Source organism: Mesoplodon densirostris, chromosome 4, assembly GCF_025265405.1.
Source record: "Mesoplodon densirostris isolate mMesDen1 chromosome 4, mMesDen1 primary haplotype, whole genome shotgun sequence".
NCBI lineage: Eukaryota > Metazoa > Chordata > Mammalia > Artiodactyla > Ziphiidae > Mesoplodon > Mesoplodon densirostris.
In genome coordinates this window covers 170811283-170825400 of record NC_082664.1, presented here as the reverse complement: position 1 = coordinate 170825400, position 14118 = coordinate 170811283, and the positions used below count along the sequence as shown (strand labels likewise).

The 14118-nt window shown below is 38.0% G+C and overlaps 1 protein-coding gene across 11 annotated transcripts in view; it reads right to left on the bottom strand.

Moving 5' to 3' along the window:
- Nucleotides 1–14118, bottom strand: part of MLLT10 (MLLT10 histone lysine methyltransferase DOT1L cofactor) — a 246798-nt gene that overhangs the window by 192365 nt on the left and 40315 nt on the right. For all 11 annotated transcript variants that reach the window (XR_009531819.1, XM_060097691.1, XM_060097695.1 and 8 more), the window contains one exon: nucleotides 1006–1060. Coding sequence is in view for 10 of the 11 variants with exons in the window: in XM_060097691.1 (XP_059953674.1) it covers nucleotides 1006–1060 (55 nt within the window). In the remaining variant the exon portion in view is untranslated. The remainder of the gene's footprint in view (nucleotides 1–1005; nucleotides 1061–14118) is intronic.

Below are 14118 nucleotides of genomic sequence, written 5' to 3'. Positions count from 1 at the left end.
TAAGATGCAAGAGAGTATATATAATATTCATCCATTTGTATAAAATTGCAGGAAATTTTTGTTTCCCCATATTTATTTGGGTATCCAAAAAAGTAGTAACAGCAACTATCTTGGTGGCAGAAACTGTACTGAGAAACTGTGCAGATAACGGTGAACAGGAGTAGGAGCGAGGATTTTTAATATTTAAAATTTTGGATAATGTGACTTATAGTCTAAACATTAGATTTAAATATTTATATATAGGTATATAGTGCTAGCCAAAAACATTGTATTTTCCCCTTTTATTTACTCATGCCATGAAACTATTCTATACCAAAAATACTTCAGAGCTGGCTTCCCAAAATGGAAGTATATACTAATAGTACTAGTTTTATCTCTACTATTTTGAGTTTCTTCATCAGTTACTTAATTTTCATAAAATGCCACAGTTTAATAAATTAATGTCTACACATTTAAGAATGGTACTGACCTATAAAGAAACATGGATTTCTCTAAGAAAGGTAACTAAAAATGGAAATGAAAATTAGAAATACAAAAGGGGTCTTATGAAAGCACACCAAAATTTAAGAGAAGTCAGAATTTGTTTATATTCAAGCAACAAGGATCCACAGGGTGTTAAAATTAACATGCATTAGAAACATCATTTGTCTAATAATACACAAAACAGGAGAAAAAGAATATAAAACAGATTTTTATCTCTAACAAAGAAAAATAAAGTGGCTTATTTTCCCAACAGTAATATAAGAAACTGTACCCATTTTTTAAAAAAATCAAGATTTTAATTAGAAGTATGTGGATCATTCTGTACCAAAATAAAACAAAACTTAAGTTGTCCAGAAAGTAGAAAAGTTGTGTTTCAATTTTTAAAAATTAAAAATTACATCCAGTACTGTTAAAAATATTTGAGCAGCAAACACTTTGATATAATATGAATTACCAGATATTTTAAAATACATCTGTACTCCAGTGTTCAAGAAAATTTTTCTCAGAATTCTCTGCACTTACCGCCATTATCTGTTCTTTTTAAAGCTCCATCCTTATGAGGACACAGTTCACATCTCTATTAAAAAGGGGGGGGGGGACAAAGAGATTTTTCAGATTACCAAAGTATAACATCTTCCCTGTAACTTCAAAACTATTAAAAATATGGTAGTGGCATTTGTACTAGTTGCCACCAAGAGTGTATCACAAAGATCCTCACAAAGTAATTCTCCTTGACGTTTGATCTTCCTCAGAGTACCAGACACAGACAACACCTTTTAAAAAGTAATTTTACTTAACATTTAAATTCCTGCCACAATTTTTTTTTCTAATTTTGTATTAATAAAAATAAAAAGATTCTCTCAACATAGGATTGGGGCACAGTTTTTACCCTGTGCCTCTCCTCCTTTGCTTTCTGAGTAGAATCAACCAGGATTATTACGTACTCAGTTGGATCTGGTTTCTCCTGAAATAAAGAACCAAACTCAAATTCAGAATTTTGATTCAAATAGGAAGGCATGATCTCACATGTGCTGACCTGCCTTTAGAAGGAAAGAACTGCTTTAATTATTCTAGTTACTCTTTTCATTCACAGCACAATGATACTCAGAATTATTATGGATCCCTCTCTACCACTCCCACAATTTAAAACCAGAAATAAACACCAAGCCAGTATTGCCATTTCTTTTCACTACTGACAAGGGGACTGAAATAATTGTAAAAATAATAAAGAGTTACAGTGGCACTGTCTTACTATGAAGACTACATTCCTAGAAATCATATATGACCACTTATTATTTGTACCCTATCTTACTCTCCAAAGAGGTTTGAAGAATATAATATAGTAATATAAATGAGTTACAAAGAAAAATACGAGCAAGAAATTAAAATAAAATAGTGAATAAGCACGCAATAAGCTGGTAGGGAGGTTAAAGAACAAAAGTAGTAAAAATCATCTACATCCACAATAAGCAGTTAAGGGATACACAAAACAATTAGATGTAAACTATAACAAAAACAGTAATCATGGGCTTCCCTGATGGCGCAGTGGATAAGAATCCACCCGCCAATGCAGGGGACACGGGTTCGAGCCCTGGTCCGGGAAGATCCCACATGCCACAGAGCAACTAAGCCCGTATGCCACAACTACTGACCCTGCACTCTAGAGCCCGCGAGCCACAACTACTGAAGCCCGCGTGCCTAGAGCCCATGCTCTGCAACAAGAGGAGCCACCGCAATGAGAAGTCTGCGCACCGCAATGAAGAGTAACCCCCACTCGCCACAACTAGAGAGAAAGCCTGTGCGCAGCAATGAAGACCCAATGCAGCCAACAATAAATTAGTTTTTTAAAAAAAAAACAGTAATCATGAGGGGAAGAGAATATAAATGCATGGCTTTTTATTTTCCTTTTTTTTGTGTGTGTGTGGTACATGGGCCTCTCACTGTTGTGGCGTTGCAGAGCGCAGGCTCAGCGGCCATGGCTCACGGGCCCAGCCGCTCCGCGCCATGTGGGATCTTCCTGGACCAGGGCACGAACCCGTGTCCCCTGCATCGGCAGGCGGACTCTCAACCACTGCGCCACCAGGGAAGCCCCCAAATGCAGGGTTTTTTAAATGCATTTGAAATTAAGAGATCAGCAACTTAAAACAATCCCGTATATATATATATATAGACTGCTATATCAAATTCTCATAGTAACTGCAAGCCAAAAATCTATGACAGATAGACACATAAAAAAGAAAAAGAAATCCAACCATAACCCAAAAGATAGTCATCAAATCATGAGAAGAAAACAAGAGAAGAAGAATGGGGAAAAAAGACCTACAAAAACAAATCCAAAACAACAAAATGGCAATAAGAACATACATATCGATAATTACCTTAAATGTAAATGGACTAAATGCTCCAACCGAAAGACATTGGCTGGCTGAATGGATACAAAAACAAGACCCACATATATGCTGCCTACAACAGACTCACTTCAGATCTAGAGACACACACATTCTCAAAGTGAGGGGGTAGAAAAGGTATTCCATGCAAATGGAAAAATCAAAAGAAAGCTGGAGCAGCAATACCGGTATCAGACAAAACAGACTTTAAAATAAAGACTGTTATGAGAGACAAAGAACACTACATAATGATCACGGGATAAGTCCAAAAAGAGGATATAACAATTGTAAAAGTATATGTACCCAACATACGAACACCTAAATATACAAGGCGAATACTAATGAACATAAAATGAGAAACTGACGGGCCTCCCTGGTGGCGCAAGTGGTTGAGAGTCCGCCTGCCGATGCAGGGGATACGGGTTCGTGCCCCGGTCTGGGAGGATCCCATATGCCGCGGAGCGGCTGGGCCCGTGAGCCATGGCCGCTGAGCCTGCGCGTCCGGAGCCTGCGCGTCCGGAGCCTGTGCTCCGCAACGGGGGAGGCCACAACAGTGAGAGGCCCGCATACCGCAAAAAAAAAAAAAAAAAAAAAAAAAAAAAAAAATGAGAAACTGACAGGAATAAAATAATGGTAAGGGACTTTAACTCCCCACTTACATCAACAGCCAGATCATCCAGACAGAAAAACACTAAGTAAACACTGGCCTAAAATGACACATTAAAGCAGATGCACTTAACTGATACATATAGAGAGATATGTATATCTATATATATGAGCACTCCATCCAAAAGAAGCTGAATACACATTCTTTTCAAGCACTCATGCAACATTCTCCAGGATAGATCACGTACATACTAGGCCACAAAACAAGCCTCAGTAAATTTTATGAAAACTGAAATCATATCAAGCATCTTCTACAACACTATGAGATTGGAAATCAGCTACAAGAAAAAAACTATGAAAAACACAAACATGTGGAGGCTAAACAATACACTACTAAACAACCGATGGGTCACTAGCGAAATCAAGAGAGAAAATCAAAAAATACCAAGAGACAAATGAAAACAAAAACATGATGATCCAGAGAGTTCCCTGGTGGCCTAGTGGTTAGGATTCCGGGCTTTCGTTGTCATGGCTCAGGTTCAATCCATGGACAAGGAACTGAGATCCCGCAAGCCACGTGATGTGGTCAAAAAAGAAAAAAAAAAACACAGGATGATCCAAAACGTATGGGATGCAGCAAAAGCAGTTGCAAAAAAGGGAAGTTTATAGCAATACAAGCTTGTACCTCAGGAAACAAAAAAATCTCAAATAAACAACCTAACTTTACATCTAAAGCAACTAAAGAAAGAAGAAGAAACAAAACCCAACATTAGTAGAAAGAAAGAAAGAAATAAGGATCCGAGCAAAAATAAATGAAATAGAAATGGAAAAAAGAACAGAAAAGATCAATAAAACTAAGCTGGTTCTTTGAAAAGATAAATAAAAGTGATAAACCTTTAGCCAAACTCATCAAGAAAAAAAGGGAGGACTTCCCTGGTGGTTCAGTGGTTAAGACCTCCACTGCAGGGGGCAGAGGTTCAATCCCTGTTCAGGGAATTTCCACATGCCGTGGCGTGTGGCCAAAAAAATTAAAAAGAAAAAAGGGAGAGGGCTCAAATCAATAAAATGAGAAATGAAAAAGAAGTTACAACTGACAGGACAGAAATACAAAGAAATAGAAACACAGAAATACAAAACAAAAATAAACTACTACTCCTACTAGCAACTATACACAACTAAAATGGAAAACCTAGAAGAGATGGACAAATTCTTAGAAAGGTACAGTCTCCCAAGACTGAAGCAGGAAGAAGTAGAAAATATGAACAGACCAAGTACTGAAATTGAATCAGTAACTTAAAAACTCCCAACAGGGAATTCCCTGGTGGTCCAGTGGTTAGGACTCTGCAGTTTCACTGCTGAGGGCCGGGTTCGATCCCTGGTCAGGGAACTAAGATCCCGCAAGCTATGCGGTGCAGCCAAAACAGAAAAGTTAAAATACATAAAAAATAAAAGCTCCCAACAAACAAAAGTCTAGGACCAGATGGCTTCACAGGTGAATTCTACCAAACATTCAAATATTTAAAGAAGAGTTAACACCTATCCTTCTTAAATTATTCCAAAAAACAGCAGAGGAAGGAACACTTCCAAAGTCATTCTATGAGGCCACCATCACCCTGATACCAAAACCAGACAAAGATATCACACAAAAAAAATTGCAGGCCATTATCACTGATGAACATAGATACAGAAATCCTCAACAAAACAGTAGCAAACCATATCCAACAATACATTAAAAGAATTATACACCATGATCAAGTGGGATTTATCCAAGAGATGCAACGGTTTTTCAATATCCACAAATTAATCAATGTGTTATATAACACATTAACAAATTGAAGAATAAAAATCATACGATCATCTCAATATATGGAGAAAAAGCTTTTGATAAAGTTCAACGTCCGTTTATGCTCCCCAGAAAGTGAGCAGAGAGGAAACCTACCTCAACATGATAAAGGCCATATATGAAAAGCCCACAGCTAACATCATACTCAATGATGAAAAGCTGAAAACATTTCCTCTAAGATCAGGAATAAAATAAGGATGCCCAATTTCACTATTCAACATTGTTTTCTAAGTTCTAACCACAGCAATCAAAGAAAAAAACAAAAAAAGAAAGAAAAGGAGTGCAAATTAGAAAAGAAGTAAAAAGTCACTGTTTGAAGATGGCATGATACTCCACATAGAAAATCCTGAAGACGTTACCAGAAAACTACTAGACCTCATCAATGAAATTCAGTAAAGTTGCAGGGAACAAAACTAATATACAGAACTTCCCTGGTAGCGTAGTGGTTAAGAATCCACTTGCCAATGCAGGGGACAAGGGTTCGAGTCCTGGTCTGGGAAGATCCCACATGCCACGGAGCAACTAAGCCCATGTGCCACAACTACTGAGTCTGTATGCCACAACTACTAAGCCTGCGACCTAGAGCCCGTGAGCCACAACTACTGAGCTCGCATGCCACAACTACTGAAGCCTGCACACCTAGAGCCTGTGCTCTGCAACGAGAAGCCACCGCAATGAGAAGCCTGCTCACCGCAACAAAGAGTAGCCCCCACTAGCTGTAACCAGAGAAAGCCCTCGCACAGCAATAAAGACCCAATGCAGCCAAAAAAAAAAAACTAATATACAGAAATCTGTTACATTTCTATACACTAACAACAAACTATCAAAAAGAGAAATTAAGGAAACAATCCCATTTACCACTGCATCAAAAGGAATAAAATATCTAGGAGGTAAAAGACCTGTACTCAGAAAACTATAAGACACTGATGAAAGAAACTGAAGATGACACAATGAGATGGAAAGATGTTCTTGGATTGGAAGAATTAATATTGTTCAAATGACCATACTACCCAAGGCAATCTACAGGCTCAATGAAATCCCTACCAAATGAGTAATGGCATTTTTCACAAAACTAGAACAGATGATTTTTTAATTTCTATGAAAACATAAAAGACCCCGAATAGACAAAACAATCTTGACAAAGAAGAACAGAGCTGGAGGAATCCCACTCCCTCACTTCAGACTGTACTATGAAGCTACAAAACAGTATGGTACCGGCAAAAAATTAAAAAAAAAACAGACACATAGGTCAATGGAACAGAATAGAGAGCCCAGAAATAAACCCACATACCTATAGTCAATCTATGACAAAGGAGGCAAGAATACACAATGGAGAAAAGACAGTCTCTTCAACAAAAGGTGCTGGTAACACAGGACAGCTACATATAAAAGAATAAAATTAGAACATTCTATAACACCATATACAAAAATAAACTCAAAATGGATTAAAGACCTAAATTTAAGGCAAGATACTATAAAATTCCTAGAGTAAAACAGGCAGAACATTCTTTGACATAAATCACACCGATTTTTTTAATCTGTGTCCTAAAACAAAGGAAACAAAAGCAAAAATAAACAAATAAGACCTAATTAAAGTTAAAAGCTTTTGCACATCAGAGGAAACCATAGACAAAACAAAAGACAACCTGCTGAATGGGAGAAATATTTACAAACGATGTGACTGATAAGGGGTTAATACCCAACATATATAAACAGCTCATGCAACTCAACATCAAAAAACCACCCAATTGAAAAATGGGCAGAAGGGGACTTCCCTGGTGGCACAGTGGATAGGAATCTGCCTGCCAATGCAGGGGACACAGGTTTGAGCCCTGGTCCCGGAAGATCCCACATGCCGCGGAGCAACTAAGCCCGTGAGCCACAACTACTGAGCCTGCGCTCTAGAGCCCGCGAACCGCAACTACCAAGCCCGCATGCCACAACTACTGAAGCCCACGTGCCTACGGCCTGTGCTCCGCTACAAGAGAAGCCACCACAATGAGAAGCCCGCACACCGCAATGAAGAGTCGCTCCCGCTCGCCACAACTAGCAAAAGCTAGCGCACAGCAACAAAGACCCAATGCAGGCAAAAATAAATGAATTAATTAATTTTAAAAAGGGGGGGCAGAAGAACTGAACAGACATTTTTCCAAAGAGGAAATGCAGACGGCCAACAGGCACATGAAAAGATGCTCAACATCGCTAATTATTAGAGAAATGCAAATCAAAACTACAATGAGGTATCACCTCACACTGGTCAGAATGGCCATCCTTAAAGTCTACAAATAGGAGTTTCCTGGTGGTCCAGTGGTTAAGAATCCGCCTTCCAATGCAGAGGACGTGGGTTCGATCTCTGGTCAAGGAACTAAGATCCCACATGCCACGGGGCAACTAAGCCCATGCACCACAACTACTGGGCCCGCGCACTCTGGAGTTTACACACCACAACTAGAAAGAAGCCTGCATGCCACAACTAGAGAGAAGCCCGCGCACCGCAACAAAGATCTCGCGTGTCACAACTAAGTCCCGATGCAGCCAAATAAATAAATTTTTTAAAAATATTTTTTAAATCAATGAAAGCATTCTGTGAGAATCAATGCACTATATGAAATTTACAATAAAGACAATAGTATCATTCATTATAAAAAAAGAAAAATACTGATTCAATTACTTCACTTCTAGAGAGCCAAAGGAAATATGATAGAAATGGCAATTATTAAGTACTGTGTCATCTTTATATCACTTACACACTTTAATTTCAAGACATGAAAAGATATGTGTACAGAAATATTTTATATCACTGTTTATGAGTATAACGTTTTTATTATAAGTCCAACTGTATAACAATGAGGGAACTAATGCTATATTCCAAAGATTTTAAATGAGTTATAAAATGCAGAGAAGAAAATTCTAAAAGAAAACTACATGCTAATAAGTAAAATACTATTACTATGTCTTTACCTTTAGTCTTTTACTAAAGGTAAAAATAGATATATAGAAGACTTGAGAGAAAGAAATAATTACAGAAAAAGAAGGTTAAGTTATAATTAGAGGCTATACCCTAAGCTCAGGAAAAAAGAATCAGGTTCTGGACAACAGAGATTCCAGACCCTACAGTAAACTAATCCAACCTGAAAAGTTTCACAGGGCAGGCTGCAGCTATACATGTTACTATTAAAGTTCCACGGATGCATTCTTATTTAATAAGTGAGAGGTACTGTTAAAATGCACAAGTAAATCCTGTAAGAGGGTACACAGATTATAAGGAGACCAAAAAAAAAAAAAAAAAAGCACACATTGAAGATCTTACATTTTTTTTCTATTTTATACATAGTAGTTTGTATCTCTTAATCCCCTGCCTTGCCCCTCCCCCGCTCCTTCCTTCCCCACTGGTAAACACTTGCTTGTTCTTGGTATCTGTGAGTCTGTTTCTGTTTTGTTTGTTTCTATATTATTTTACTATTTATTTATTTATTTGGCTGCATCGGGTCTTAGTTGCCAGACGCAGGATCTTCACTGAAGCATGCGGGATCTTTAGTTGTGGCATGTGACTTCTAATTTCCTGACTAGGGATCGAACCAGGCCCCGTGCACTGGGAGTGCGGAGTCTTAGCCACTGGACTACCAGGGAAGTCCCTATGTTTTGTTATATACATTCATTTGTTTTATTTTTTGGATTCCAAGATCTCACATTTTAACAAAGTGGGGGGAAAAACGTTTCAATTGAAACGGTCCAAACAAGCGGAAGTTATATAAGGTGGTTCCTTCTTTTTTACATCACGTAGTATAGGAAGAAAGCATGCATCTACTTTCCATCTTTATAACGCAGGCATCAATTTCCAAATACTTTTTCTACTTTACATTAGATTCTTTTCCAAAGTATAAAACTCAGTATACTTCACTAAATCAAGTTCACACAAAATAGTGACTTTTAGGAGGCTGTGGCTATTAACAAGCCATTCAGCTATACTGGTTTACTCAGACTTCGAACACCACTGTATTACAGAAAGCAGCAAGATAATAATTATTTTTTTAAAAAAGTATAGGCTAAATAAGAAGAATAAATTCAAACTTTAATTTTGATCTTCCTCGTATTATATAAAAGATGTAATTGTGGCATTAAAAAAGTATGTGTAGGATAAAACATTTATCATCATTACTTCTTCTTTTAGGCAAAAGATAAAAATACATATTAATTAACCTATTTTTTCTTGTGTTTTAGAAAGACTCATGACTACCAGAGTAGAAATAAGCACCCAGAGCAACCAGGCTGGGGTCTCCAAACAGCATTTCCCAAAGGAACCAGAACTACTGAAAGAAGTGGATGATTCCAGGTCTAGGTTAAATATGCCCTGAATACCTTGTTCTATCAAATAGCAAGGAAGCTATAAAAGACTGCTTTAGTCATGTCAAAAGGACCTATGGTCCAACCTAAAGAGGCTCCTGCTGGCCAAAGATGAAATCACTTAATGCTAACAGAGATAAAAACTGCAATAAACTGAAAACTACCAAATATTTTTAAATCCATCATAAAATTAATTTCTATTTCAAAAATTGCTGAGTGGACTGCCCTAGTGGCACAGTGGTTAAGAATCCACCTGCCAATGCAGGGGACACGGGTTTGAGCCCTGGGCCGGGAAGATCCCACATGCTGCAGAGCAACTGGGCCAGTGCACCACAACTACTGAGCCTGCGCTCTAGAGACCATGAGCCACAACTACCGAGCCCGCGTGCCACAGCTACTGAAGCCCACGCACCTAGAGCCCATGCTCTGCAACGAGAAGCCACTGCAATGAGAAGCCTGCGCACCACAACGAAGAGCAGCCCCCGCTCGCCGCAACTAGAGAAAACCCATGCACAGCAACGAAGACCCAATGCAGCAATCAATCAATAAATAAATATTAAAACAAAAAGAAAAGAACTAAACAGGGAATTCCCTGGTGGTCCAGTGTTAAAGAATCCACCTTACAATGCAGCGGATGCGGGTTCGATCCCTGGTCAGGAAACTCACATGCCGCGGGGCAACTTAGCCCGCGCACCACAACTACTGAGCTCACACGCCTCAACTAGAGTCGGCGTGCCACAAACTACAGAGCCCATGTGCTCTGGAACCCACTCACGGCAACTACAGAGCCCCCATGCCCTGGAGCCTGCGTGACACAACTAGAGAAGAGAAAACCCACACGCCACAACTAGAGAGAAGCCCACGCGCTGCAACAAAAGATCCCACATGCCTCAACAAAGATCCTGCGTGCTGCAAATAAGACCCGATGCAGCCAAAAATAAAGAAAATAAATAAATCTTTAAAAACAAAAAAGAACTAAACAAAAATTCTTAAATTTAAAAATATAATACATGAAGTGAAAAATTCATTGGATGGGCTTAACAACAGAATCAAGATGACAAAGGAAAGAGTCAGTGAGCTTGAAGCTACATCAATAGATAGGATCTATCTGAAAAAGAGAAAACGGTGAAAAAAATGAACAGAGCTTCAGGGACCTATTGAACAGTATCAGGAAGCCACCACGTATAACTGAAGGCCTGGAAGAGGAGGAGGAGGTGAGGGAGAGAATATGAATATGAGAATATAGCAGTAAAGAAAATTTTGAAAAAATAATGGATGAAAATTTCCTCTATTTGAAGACAAATTTATGGCTTCCAGAAGCACAGTGAATCCCAAACAAGCCAAACTGCTTCATGAAAAGCAAACAGAAGTCTTCAAGAGGCAGCCAAAAGAAAATGACACACCAAAGACAGGGAAACAGTGATTGAATTAATAGCTGATCTCTCATAAACTATGGAAGTCAAAACAGTAAAACAAACATCTCTAAAGTGCTTGAAGAAAAAGAACTGTCAATCCAGAATTCTGTATCTAACTAATATATCCTTCAAAATGAAGGTGAAACAGACGTTTTTAGGTAAGAAAGAGCAAACAGAATTCATCACCAGATGATATGGACTACAATAAAGGCTAAAAGAAATTCTTCGGAATAAAGGGAAATGGTACTAGATGAAAAACACAAATCTTCAGGAGGCAAAGAAGAACACCATAAATGGTAAATATCTGGGTAAATACTGTGTTGGGCAAAAAGTTCGTTTGGGTTTTTTCCTAAGAGCTTATGGAAAAACCCGAACAAACTTTCTGGCCAACCCAATATAAAAGACTTTTAGTTCTTAAATTCTTAAAAATATATATGATTACTGAAAGCAAAAATTGTAATACTGTCTTCTGGGGTTTATAATATATGTAGCTCTAATACATATGACAATAGACAATAGCATAAGTAACAATGGACAGAGGTGATGTGATGTAAAAGAATCTCTGCAGTTACAAGATTTCTACACTTTACAAGAAGTGATACAATATTAACTATAAGTGGGTATGCTAAATAGACTGTAAAAAAGGTAAGGAAATATACTGAAATTGCTAGAGAAACACTAAGAAACTAATGCAAACAGAAACAGCTCTATAAAACTGATACATTGAAAATTCTCTACACGCAAAAAATTAAGTTGGACCCCTTATTCACATGATATATAAAAGTAATCAAAATGGATCATATACTTAAATGTAAGAGCTAACACTATAAAACTCTTAGAATGAAACTGGAGTAAATTCTTCATGACTCAGGGTTGGATAATGGTTTCTTAGATACAACACCAAAAGCAGAGGCAACAAGAGAAATAATAGATAAATTGGAATTTTCCAAACCTAAAACCTTTTGTTCTGCAAATGATACCATCAAGTAAAAAACCCCATAGAATAAAATACTTACAAGATATATATCTGATAAGGGACTTATACCCAGAACATATAAAGAGCTCTATAACTCAATAATAAAAAGATATATAGAGACTTCCCTAGTGGTCCAGTGGTTAAGACCCCATGCTTCCACTGCAGGGGGCTCAGGTTTGATGCCTGGTTGAGGAACTAAGATCCCACATGTTGCAAGGCATGGCCAAAAAAAATAAATAAAACCTTTAAAAAAAAAAAAAGGCATGTTAAAAAAAAAGATAAATATCTTAATTAAAAACTGGGGCAAGGATCTGAATAGCCATTTCTCCAAAGAAAACACATAAATGACCAAAACAAGCCCATGAAAAGATGTCTAACATTCATTAAAGAAATACAAATCAGGCTTCCCTGGTGGTGCAGTGGTTAAGAATCTGCCTGCCAATGCAGGAGACACGGGTTCGAGCCCTGGTCCAGGAAGATCCCACATGCTGTGGAGCAACTAGGCCCGTGCGCCACAACTGCTGAGTCTGCGCTCTAGAGCCTATGTGCCACAACAATTGAAGCCCGCGCGCCTAGAGCCCGTGCTCCACAACAAGAGAAGACACTGCAATGAGAAGCCTGTGCACCGCAATGAAGAGTAGCCCCCACTTGCCACAACTAGAGAAAGCCCATGAGCAGCAACAAAGACCCAACGCAGCCAAAAGAAAATAATTAAAATGAATAAATTTATTTTTTTAAAAAAAGGAAATACAAATCAACACCACAATGAGATACCACGAGGATGGCTAAAATCAAAAGATAAACAAATCCTGTTGGCAAGAATGTGGAGAAATCAGAACCCTCATGTATCGCTGATGAGTTTAAAATGGTGTGGCTGCTTTGGGAGTTCCTCAAAAAGTTAAACACAGTTACCACATGGGTCAAAAATTCCACACCCAAAAGAAATGAAACCATACATCTACACAAAAACATTTATGGAAATGTTCAAAACAGCATTATTCAGAATAGCTAAAATATAGATAAAATCTAAATGCCGATCAACTAATGAGTGAACAAATAAAATGTGCCAGATCCGGACAATGGAATGTTATTCAACAAAAAAAGGAATAAAGTTCTAATACATGCTAAAACATGACTGAACCTTAAAAACATTTTGCTAAAAGAAAAAAGTCACTCACACAAAGTCACCACACAGTGTATGACTCCATCTATATAAAATGTCCAGAACAGAGACAGAGATTAGATTACTGGTTGCCAGGAGTTGGAGAGGTTTGATAATGAGTGGCTGCTAATGAACAAAGCAGCTTCTTTTTGAAGTGATAAAAATGTTCTAAAATTGATAATGGCAATAGCTGCACAATTCTGTCAATATAGTGAAAACTACTGAATTGTACACTTTAAATGGCTGAACTGTATGATATGTGAATTTTATATCATTAAAACCATTTTTTTTAAGTAACTTAGGGGGACTGCCCTGGTGGCTCAGTAGTTAAAAAGAATCCGCCTGCCAATGCAGGGGACACAGGTTCAAAGCCCTGGTGTGGGAAGATTCCACATGCCGTGTAGCTACTAAGCCCGTGCGCCACAACTACTGAGCCTGCTCTCTATAGCCCGCAAGCCACAACTACTGAGCCCACGCACCTAGAGCCCATGCTCCACAACAAGAGAAGCCACTGCAATGAGAAGTCCACGTACTGCAATGAAGAGTAGCCCCTGCTCACCACAACTAGAGAAAGCCCGTGTGCAGCAACAAAGACCCAACGCAGCCTCCCCCAAAAAATTAATTAATTTTAAAAAAAGTAAGTTTCAAATATATTAAAAAGAAAAAAAATGAGACAAACAGAAAATAACTTCATAAAATGGTAGATGGAAACCCAATCACATATTTACATTAAATGTAAAGAGACTAAACTTAAGAGACTAGTTAAAAGGCAGAGTGTGTTGGCACAGATATAAAAGTGAAACCCAATTATACAATGTATCATCTGTAAGAGACATGCTCTAAATGAGACACAAACAGGTCGAAAATAAATGGATAAAAAAAGATATACCATACAAATTGAA